The sequence below is a fragment of the Procambarus clarkii genome, chromosome 23 (genome assembly GCF_040958095.1).
Source record: "Procambarus clarkii isolate CNS0578487 chromosome 23, FALCON_Pclarkii_2.0, whole genome shotgun sequence".
NCBI classification, from domain to species: domain Eukaryota; kingdom Metazoa; phylum Arthropoda; class Malacostraca; order Decapoda; family Cambaridae; genus Procambarus; species Procambarus clarkii.
In genome coordinates, this window is record NC_091172.1 from 13,658,757 (window position 1) to 13,670,217 (window position 11,461).

Below are 11,461 nucleotides of genomic sequence, written 5' to 3' on the forward strand. Positions count from 1 at the left end.
AATCACCACTCTGCAGCATGGGTTCATTGGTGGGACTGGGGGAGACAGAGGCACTGACCTGAGCAACAGGTGTGGGCACGGAGTCCGGACCTCCTGGGTCCGAGTACAGGTTCTTGTTCTTGGAGATGTGTTCGTGGACAAACTTAGCCAAGTCGGCTAAATCAAAGCTGTAGTCCTCCTCTTGGGCTAGTTGGTGGTCCATGAGGTGATCAAAGGCCAAGATAGAGTGGTTGAAGTTTTCTCTTGGTAGCGTGGAGGCTGGTGTGTAGTCCGGTGTTGGCACCCAAACATGCTCAACGCCTCCGTCTGCTCTTGTTAACCTTATTACCTCTCTCTCCTTTTCGTTTTTTTCTTGTTTCTCATCCTTCGTATCTTTTGTGACATCGCCCTTTCCTGGAAAGAACTTTCCACATTCATCTGTTCCTCCAGCCTCACTCTTACTCATCACAGTCTCAATGCTCTGGCGACGTCTCTTGTGCAGAGAGCCAAATATCTTGTTCATGTGAGGAGCCAGCTGCTCCCGCTTCAGTGCCACGGAATTGGAGTCACTGGAAATGGTGGCTATCAGAGGCACCTTGCTGATGACTGTGCCCTTAACCTCGGATAACTTCTCGGTAGTGGCATCTTCAGAACCTTCACTCTCATCATCAGGGTTAAACTTATGTTTCAATTTAAGCTTCAGTTCACGAATCATCATATCATTATTATTCCCCAAGATTGACACCCCTAGTTTTTGCACTCTCTTGATCTTGGCCGTCGATGTACCCTCCATTACTTCATCTTCAGTGTTCTCAGTCTTTCTCTGGGATGTGAAAGAATCTGCAGAAGACTCCTCTTTTGCTGAAACTTCCTCTTGAGGATCAATTTTCAATTGCTCCCGGGTAACCTGAAAAATTTCCTCACGAATCTCATTATGTGTGCCATAGATCTCGCTATCATTCTCATATGAGTGGACTTCCCGTGACTCAGTGGAAGAAACAGTATTATGGAAATAGAGACGATCCTCCTCGTGTACTGTGGTAGGCAGTAGGCTACTATGGAAGGTCAGGTTCTGGTGGCTATCATCAAGCTCTTGAGGCAATACCTTACGCTCCAGGGTGCCTTTAAACATTTCTTCTGTAAGTTCCACTACCCTGCCTTTACGGATAATGACAGGCGGATCAACCGCGCTATCGCTGTTGCTTCTACTAACGAAAGCGCCGTTCATAGAGTGGAAGAGGCGAGAGTTTCGCACACCATATATGGGTTCCCCGTGACGTGAACCGTAAAGCTGTAGCTCGCCATCGTCCAATGTTCCTTCTGTGACGGGTGACTTGATGGACACTGTGGAAGATATGCATGAACGGGAGGCAAGGGACTCAATGCTTTGGTACACATGGTGCTTCAGCAGCACCACTGACGGATTATTTTTGGCTACGCTGTACAAGGCTTCCACTAGAATCACACACGTCATACATGTCCTCCTCTGTCTCCTGGTAATCCTGTGTTGTGGTACTTGCACTTCCACCTCCATCACCCCCCTCATGGTCACTTGGGGCTCTAAACTGACGTCGCTGGTAGGCACGAAAAAGCTGCCGACCATCTATCTCTTCGTCGGTGTAATCAATGGGACTGGTCACACTCACATGTGCCAATTGGAGGTCAGTCAGTGAAGGGGTGGTGATGATACTGGGTTTCCAATATTATGAACATCTGTTACAGCTTCTGTAACAGATGCCTGAAGAGACGTCCCTCCCTCAGGAGACCCTTCAGCTTGTGTGTGTTCGACTTTGTCAATGCTTTGGTAAAGGTGTTTCCTGCGCATATTTCCAACTACCCGCGGGCCAAGAGTCACCGAGCCCACTTCAGCCTGGGCCTCCAGAGTGACAGCATATCTCTGCATGGCCGCTTTCTCCTCTTCAACAGCCTCCATGTAGTCCCACGATGTGTCCGAGTCTAGGTATGGCTGCGTGCTCAGACTTACAGACTTGTTTTCAATCAGTTCGCTAGTGTCGGATTCATTGCCTTGATTTACAACAAACTTGTGCTGAAATGAATTCTTTTTCTTCTTTTTGTCGTCGAGGTCAGTGGCGTCGCCCATCTCCGTTAGGTTGCCTTTGAAGATACGCTCTCTTGACTGGTTACGCTGTCCGTCTCGGAGTCGACTGTATCGTGGCTGGTTGTGGTGCCGCCATGGTACAGTGCTTCGTTGTGATCTGGGTGATAATCGGTACATCGAGTCTTCTTCGCTGGGCAACCTCTTGCCGGACAGCCTGTGAAAATCCATCTGGAATGACTCGTACCCATTCACGTCTTTCTGAGGACTGCTGCGAGTCCAGTCCTCGCTGCAGCTCCATCACCACGGGTACTTTGAGTGACTCTTTTGGGGTATCTTTTCCAGATACCACGAAATTGGGATTTTTCTTGATTGCAGAGAAGAATTGGAGATTTTATATTTTCCTTGGAACCAAACCTTATAAACCCCAAACCCATCAAGCCATTGTATATCTTCTGTTTAAGAGGCAGCTTGGTTTGTTCTTTGTTTGACTGATGAGCGTCCCTGATGATTTTGGTTACCAGCACTCCAAGGCCATGGGTGTTGCTTTAGGTTGAGTGGGTTCTCTTTCGATATGTTTTGAATATCATTTACTGGATGTTCCTGCAATTCGTCGTCTGTGTCATAGATGGGTAATTCTTGCTCACTCTCAGCTATGGTGTTGAAGGAGCTGGTGTAGGAATGGGCGTTTTCCTCGTCGTCGTCATTATCTCCCTCCTCCTCCTCCTCCTCCTCTTTTAATTCACAGTTCAGTTTTTTCCCCTTCTAGTTGAAGCAGCATCATCAAAAAACTCATGGCACTCAGGGCAGGATCATCAGTATCATAGTTCTGCTCAAGGGCTTTGTCCAGTAGGCTGTCAGTGCTAATGGTGTTGCTCAGTGCACTAGACACAGTTCCTTCATCCGATGCCTCTTGAATGGCTGGAACCTTGGGCTCAAAAATAAGTGAGTCAATGCTACCGAATGTATCATAATCAGTGTTTTCCTTGCTTCCCAGTTTTTGAACTCTTGGCGCTTTCTTCCATAGGGACATAGATATGACCCAGGTTGATGTTGCTCAGAGTTTCCCCAGTCCTGTGCCATAGCCTCCTTCAGCCGCCCTCACGAATCTCATGATTTCTCTCTTCTTCATCCTCAAAGTTGTTCAAGATCAAGATGGTGCTTTATGTGCTCAGTGATGGCTTGTACCACTTTAATTCTTGTTGTGGTATTAATCTGATTTTGCCCATCAAGTATTTCACGCACACGCCGCTGCAACTCCAGGTCACCACCGCCTCCAGTTTTCTGGCGAGCTTTACTGATAGACGCCAATGTGTTGGAGCCTGCCCGTAGAGAAGCAGCGAGCCACACGTGCCAGGGATTCATATACATCTTCACTCTCACTAAGACTCCATGCATCGATAGGAAGATATTTACCTCTGCCCTCGGAGGGTTGGTGCTCCTTTCACTTGTGCCAGTTTTTGGAGGCGTTTTTTCTGCTCTTCTAAAGTGCGACTGACGAGATAATCTCGTCGTCTCACAACACTCGGCCCCTTAATAGGCTCATAGATTTTCTCAAACTCTCCGTTGGACCAGGAATCTTGGGAGAGAAGAGATTGATCTCCAGGTGAGGAGGGCCTATGGGGACTGATGTGCTCTTTATGTCTTTTGTCTCCAGTCTGCTTGGCGCCGCACTGGCACTCGGCCTCAGAAGCAGAGATGTTGTCGGTGCCACACTGCTCGCAAGAAACACAAGAACACACGTCCCAGTTGGAGTCGGCTGTGTTAGCTGGTGAGAGGCCACGCTCATCTTCACTCTCACACATCTCTTTCAGGCGAGTCAAGATCTCAGACCGCGATAAGTAGTTGTCTTTGTTACTATTTTGATGCATAATCTCCCTAGTCGTGGTGACCTCCGGGCGGGTGGTATACGTTGGGTCCACTTTAGACAATATCTCTGAACGGGAGATATAGACGGGATCATCGTGCTGACCTGGCACGACCTCCAGGACTGGTTGTCCTCATCCATCAATAATTTGTTGTGTCTGGCCAGAGAGTTCTGCAGATTATGAATGTTTTTGTACAGTTCAGACCGGGTCACATAATCAGTCTCCCCAAACTCTGTGTCAGTGTCACTGTGCAAGGTCTGGCAATCTGGATGCTGGACGGAATGAATCTTGCTACACTTGATGCTGGTGTGAGGTTGGTCGGCTGCTTGGCACATTTGACCTTGTTGTAGCTCTGTGTGAAGTGTACTGGATGTTCTCGCAAGTGGTCAATCTCTTTGAGAATTTCCTTCCTGCTCATGTGTTTCATCTGCAACCTCATCCTTTCACTGTTGATGTTGTACAGTAACTCCTCCTTGGTCATCTTTGCCAGGCCTCCCTGCGAACCCTGTATGGGATAGGCTCGTATATCTTGGCGAAGTTCTCTCAAGGTCAGTCCAGGAGTCTGCATCTGAGTGGTCAAAGTGATTGTGTGTGACCTCTTCAGCTTCATGGCGCATCACTCTCCTCATCATCAGTTTACGGGATTCATAAACACTTTTCCGCCTCAGACTCTGAGTGGTGTTCATTAGTGAAGGCATCCTTAGCCTCAGAACTCCAACCTGCCTGCTCTCGAGATGAGCTTGCACCTCCCGTGTCTCATCTCCCTCCTCTACAGTGATCTTCGTGTCATGAACAGCATCCTCCTGGTGTGTCGGCAGTGTGATTGGCATGCGACAGTTTGGTATGGCACTTTCGGACCTGAGCAGGAGTTGTGTCATTACCCTTATCATCACCTTCCTCCTCATCCTTCAATTTAGAGTTGGCCTCCAGCTCGGCTATCTTCTTCCTCACGCTACCCCGGAAGGCCCGCATCTTTATGGCCGAGGTGAATTTACACACCCCTGATATATCTTTGCCCTGGCTAACTTGTTCTCTGGCTGGAGGACTCGTCGGCCTTTTTAAACCCTGCCGAGGAAGAACTCACGGTCCCCCTCCGAAGGACTCTTCCTTAAGAAGTCCGCATTATAAACGAATCAATCTCAATAGCCTTATATGTAACAATCACACAAACACACACCCCTCCTTTGTTTCATGTTGTCACAGATTACACCACTCAGAAACACTATCACCACTTCCAAGTTAGCAGCAGTTAATGACACAGACTTCAGAAGGCAGGAAAAGATTCCAAGTAATTCCTTGTAGGCTCTAGGCGTGCTTTAAACAGATGTGTACACTTTTTGTCGGCTTCACTGTACATTTATCACAGCCAGGGAGTACGTATTGTAACATAACTGAGGAGGTGTGTCACTATATACAAGTGTGGGTGTGAGGGCCGGCACCAGCGCCGGCAGGCTAAGGGGGAGGGGCCCACCAGGGCGGGAGCAGTGTTCCCCTAGACACGGTAGCGGTAACACGCGCGCGCCACGCTCACCGCCCTCATACTGAGCTGTTCTACCTCGTCTTCCACCCAGGCCGCCCCGCCCAACATCTCACCCCCCGACACCCACCCAATCCCCCGACCACGTTATATGTGAACCCTGTGGAACACTTTTCTTGTAATTTACTGATCCAGCACTTGAGAGTGAGCTTGCATCATGACTAAGTCAAAACCATCGATTTATTGGTCCGTTAATATAACTAACATTCCCCCACGAACATAGGAAACTCACCCCACACACACGTTGGTACGACACCCCTATCCAACCCCCCAGTCCCCCAAGCTATATAAACTGGTACATTTATATAGCCAGGCTATAAGTGAACCCATCCACCTTGCGGCCCACCAGACGCCTCAGGGTGGGCGTTGAGCGAGGACACCTGCTCGCGCTACCCGCTATACGATAAACGTTAGCAATATAATTACCACTAGAGAAATCACTGACACAGTTTGCCTTCCCACCCTCGAGAAATCTTGGCGGGAGAAACTTGCCGACGCAGGAACACCACATTAAACACTGATGGCAACTCTTTAATGGCAGCTATACTCACCCACACCACAAAAATATCTATGGACAGTTGGACGCTCATGCATGCATCACGTTACTTACTCATTTCGGGACAATTTAAATTGGAAGCATAAAATCCTATTAACCCTCGCTCTGCCCTGTTTATTTCCTGTAACTTCACCTAGTCATTCCTGCTTGTCTTATCTGGGGATTAATTTCTGCATGAAGGCCCTTCAGGTAGGAGTGAAGTACACAGTAAGGTGTAAGAGCGGAGGTGACAGCCACACAAGCACGCCACCATAAACACGGCAGTACAACAGGTTATCTTGCGATGATTTCGGGGCTTTTTAGTGTCCCCCGCGGCCCGGTCCTCGACCAGGCCTCCACCCCAGGAAGCAGCCCGTGACAGTTTGACTAACACCCAGGTACCTAGTTTACTGCTAGGTAACAGGGGCATAGGGTGAAAGAAACTCTGCCCAATGTTTCTCGCCGGCGCCTGGGATCGAACCCAGCGCCACAGGATCACAAGTCCAGCGTGCTGTCCGCTCGGCCGACCGGCCCGACCGGCTCCCAGGTAGGTCAGGAGTGGGCAAGTTCCAGCAGGGAGCGCAAAGGGGGGGGGCACAGTCCCCCCACCTCAGGCCCAGAGGGGGCCCCACAGCTGAGTGGACAACACTTCGGTTTCGTAGTCCTGGATTTTCGGGTTCGATCCCCGGGGTAGGCGGAAACAAAATGGGCAGTTTTCACCCTGTTCACCTAGCAGTAAATAGGTACCTGGGAGTTAGACAGCTGCTACGGACTGCTTCCTGGGGGGGGGGGTAACAAAAGGAGGCCTGGTCGAGGACCGGGCCGCGGGGACGCTAAGCCCCGAAATCATCTCAAGATAACCCCAACACTCCTGCCACACCTCCGCTACATCTCCCTCTCCCCATACTTTACCTGTAGTCAATTCCGACAGTACTCATAACTGTCAAGGCCCGGACGGGGGCTAGGGTTGACTAGTAATAATTTAATCGGTAAGGTCCCAAATCTACACAGTAAAATAACAACGTCAGTACTGGAGTGAACGACATGGAAGAAAATGCAGAATAGAACCAGTGAAGAGCAGAGGTGCCATAGGCACAATCAGAGAACACTGTATAAACATCAGAGGTCCGGGGTTGTTCAACGTCCTCCCAGCAAGCATAAGAAATATTGCCGGAACAACTGTGGACATTTTCAAGAGGAAACTAGATTGTTTCCTTCAATGAGTGCCGGACCAACCGGGCTGTGGTGGGTATGTGGGCCTGCGGGCCGCTCCAAGCAACAGCCTGGTGGACCAAACTCTCACAAGTCAAGTAGTAGGGGAGTAGAAGAACTCCCAGAACCCCATCAACCAGGTAAGGATGTTGCTTGCACCGACCTGCAGACCCACATATGCTTTACAATCAGGCTGATTGCCCATTTTTGTAGGAATTCGTTCAATTTTGTTCATTTCTACTTGTGTTCCGATCATATTTCTTTTACTTAGATGCAGAAAGACTAAGAGACGTGGATCTCTGATATTCTTCATAGTGTTATCTGATTGTGCCTATTTATCTGATTATCACATTTTTCGCTCCAGTAGATTACTTTATTGTATAGGCTTGAAACCTGGCCTTCCAGTATCTTCACGAATATACCAAGTGATACCTCTCTGTTCTCCTTTCCAAAGAGAACATTTTGAGTGTTCTGAGACAACCCCAGCATAATTTAGGTGCTGCATTGCGTGTCTGCATACAGTACATGATCTATGAATTTGAAAACACGGAGCACTATGGTGGCATCTCCGTTTGAAAGTTGTCATAACCCACCTTATCATTTCCCTGGCTGGTGCTACCTTTGTTTAGACTCTCAAAACGTTCCCACATTAACACCCAGAACATTTACATATCATTTCCTTCTATGACACCTGCTTCTCTTATTATACGCTTCGTTATACGCTTGTTATACGTTATCCTGATACGCTTCTCCCCGTCCCAGCCTCGACTCTTCCTCTAACCTGCCAAAGGTAATATATAAATCAGAATGGAGAAATGTCAAAAGGTGAGTCCGGCAAGAGTGGGTGCTAGGCCCAGTGCAAGTCTTATTACAAGGGAGACAGATGACGTATTGACCACTCTTGTATCACTATTGGCAGATGATGTAGAGTGCACGTGGAGAAGACCAGGACGTGGACAGCAGGCCACCAACACAACACTTGCACAATAACGAGAGTGCGGGAGGACAAATGGTTACTGGATTCAGTACACAGTAATACAAAGTGGTGAGAATACGATTATGTGATATTGAACCTGAGGAACAATGCATACGGGGTCAATAGCCATGAGCCTATCATGGGAAGCCTACAGTCAACAGCACAAGGAAAGTTGTCTCGCGTCGTCATAACCTTCAGGAACCAAGACACCATCACTTGGACACACTATATACAACTTATAACCCAGCTGCTATAAAGTATCAAGCACCAACTTCCAGTCAACACTTCAATAAAGATAAAAGCACATTGGTTACGTACAATTGGCTAGTCCCCGAATTGAAAGATTTTAGGTATAAGAACATATTGGCGGAGCTGAATCTTTTGTCAATTTAAGAAAGGAAACCGGTGAGACATGATCCTGACATACAAAATAATTAAGGGTATCGACATAGCAGCCACGGGCAAATTATAAGTCGAGCAACAATAACAGAATATACAAAGAGTGAAAGTTATAGAGGCAGACGAGCCACAGGGATGAAGATCATCTTGAAGATGAGGACAGTCGAGGTGACTGACTACGAGGAGAAACTGTACACGCCACATTACCCATAGTTTAACATGTATGTAGGACATGGTCCACAGCGCCGCCACCTTCACCTACCACCACCCCTCCTCCTCCTCTCCCAACACTTGACGCAACTTACCAAACCTCTCCGACGGCTGCTTTCTCCTCGGAGTTTTTTTTATAACGTCACGCATTAATAACCGCAGAGAAACTCAGTTAGCCAAAATAACCGTCGTGGTGACAAGAGCGGAGACGTGTTCCGTCGCTCTCCTCCGTCCTCCTAAGGTTTCCCAACGTCTAGAAAACGGTCAGTTTAAAGTGTCCTCTCCTAACCTACTAGAGGACTCAACACAGAAAACGGAACAGTACGTCACTTTCGCCAGCCGCTTCTATTTTCTAGTACGACAGTTTTTGGTCGTATGTTACGCATATGAGCGAAAAGCGACGTTCTTTATAGGAGGACAAGTTGGACGAGCACTCTCCAACACCAGCAGTCAACCCCGCCTCCGCACTCGATTGATCGATTAAGATTTATGCCACCCAAGAGAATCCGCACTCTCACTCTCCCTCTCCTTGCTTATATATGCACTCCTGCTGCCTTTTCTCCAGGTTACCATCAGATACTTCAGAGAACCAATGACACCAGCAGCCTGCTTTCTGACCAGGCCTCCAGTCTGATGGTCTGACCAATCATACTATCAGCCGCTGCTGTGCGTAGCTTGACGAATGTATCGCAGCTCCACTCATTCATTAGGTGACCTATGCAAGTCGTCCAATAAGGTTTCTAAAGGTTACTGCTAGGCTTAGGCTCGGCAGCAATCACCTTTGGGCGGTGAACGGCGCACCAAGTGTGCAGGTTCGAATCCTCCTCATGGCTCCTACGGATTTTCTCACCAATACATCACGTTAATGTGATTTCATTGTGCTTTACATCTGGGAGTTTGCACCACCTGCTGCCGTAGACAAGTGTAAACTTTGTCAGCACAACTTGACAGACTTTGCCACACTATATATCCCAAGTCCTATTGTTAACTTCTCCACTTGTATTTTACTTGACACATTACATTACCCTGTATACAACAGGGTAACACTACAACAGGAGTGTACAACACTATCAACAACAGCAACATTTACACATAATGGCAACACTCAATACTTTGACTAACTTCACATTTTAATACAAAAAAATGTTTGTCTGGGGCTGAGCTGCTCAGTTGTACACTCCCTCTCGTCCTTCCCCTAACACACAGCATGTCTACCGCAGCCCACCAAACCGTCAACATTGTGGGCGTTCAGGGAAAATTAATGCACAGTAAAAATATCGTTTCTTAAGCATCTGGTCTCGAGAAACTAGGTTAGGCAAAACTTTTATTTTTTTACTTGGATTGTGTTCTGTGAGTAGTTCTACTCCCCAAGCGAGACACGGGGCCAAGCTTGACTGGGAGAGCTTGGTCCACCAGCTTGGAGTGGCCCGGAGGCCCACATATCCACCACAGCCCGGTTGGTCCGGCATTTCTTGCAGAAAACCGTCCAGTTTTTTCTTAAAGACTTCCGCCTTTATTCGAGCAATATCTCTTCTACTTGCTGGGAAGACATTGAACAACCGCGGACCTCTGATGTTAAGACAGTGTTCTGTGGTTGAGTCTATGGCAACTCAACGAGTGTCTAATCTTTAAAAATGTGTATTACACCCATTATCATACGGTATTACGAGTTGGCAACAAGGATAAACAATAATATAATTAAAATGTACGAGTTTAATCTTCAGTTATAATGCGATAGGTATAGTAAAGAGTGCAGGGCGGGCCCGATTATTAGCTAATAAATCAGCCAACAATGAACTGAATTACACGAGCAGCCTTTCCCGCTGTCCCGCTCAGTGTTGAAAAACCTGTCAGTATTGTGTGATTATGTTTTTACTCTTCACATTGTATTTTATTAAGCCTAAATATAGCAGTCAGTTTAAAGGTGAAGGTTAGACCTTTGGTGGGAGGGGGGGGGGGGGAGAGTGGTTGGTGGGAGGGGGGGAGAGTGGTGGGTGGGAGGGGGGGGGAGAGTGGTGGGTGGGAGGGGGGGGGGGGAAGAGTGGTTGGTGGGTGGGAGGGGGGGGAAGAGTGGTTGGTGGGAGGGGGGGGGGGGAGAGTGGTGGGTGGGAGGGGGGGGGGAAGAGTGGTTGGTGGGTGGGAGGGGGGGGGGGGAAGAGTGGTTGGTGGGTGGGAGGGGGGGGGAAGAGTGGTTGGTGGGTGGGAGGGGGGGGGAAGAGTGGTTGGTGGGTGGGAGGGGGGGGGAAGAGTGGTTGGTGGGTGGGAGGGGGGGGGGGAGAGTGGTGGGTGGGAGGGGGGGAGAGTGGTGGGTGGGAGGGGGGGAGAGTGGTGGGTGGGAGGGGGGAGAGAGTGGTGGGTGGGAGGGGGGGAGAGAGTGGGTGGGAGGGGGGGGAGAGTGGTGGGTGGGGGGGGAGAGTGGTGGGTGGGAGGGGGGGGGAGAGTGGTGGGTGGGAGGGGGGGGGGGGGAGAGTGGTGGGTGGGAGGGGGGGGGGGGGGGGGAAGGTGGTGGGGGGGAGGGGGGGGGGGGGGAAAGTGGTTGGTGGAGGGGGGGGGAAGAGTGGTTGGTGGGAGGGGGGGGGGAGAGTGGTTGGTGGGGGAGGGGGGGGGGGGGGGAAGAGGGGGTGGGGGGAGGGGGGGGGGGAGAGTGGGTTGGTGGGGGGGGGGGGGGAAGAGTGGTGGTGGGAGGGGG

The 11,461-nt window shown here is 49.5% G+C and overlaps 1 protein-coding gene across 1 annotated transcript in view; it reads right to left on the minus strand.

The window, feature by feature from the left end:
- Patronin (calmodulin-regulated spectrin-associated protein patronin) overlaps positions 1-11,461 on the minus strand; it is a 195,599-nt gene that overhangs the window by 168,063 nt on the left and 16,075 nt on the right. The window contains exon 2 of the mRNA XM_069329901.1: positions 59-334. Within this exon, the coding sequence (XP_069186002.1) occupies positions 59-334 (276 nt within the window). The remainder of the gene's footprint in view (positions 1-58; positions 335-11,461) is intronic.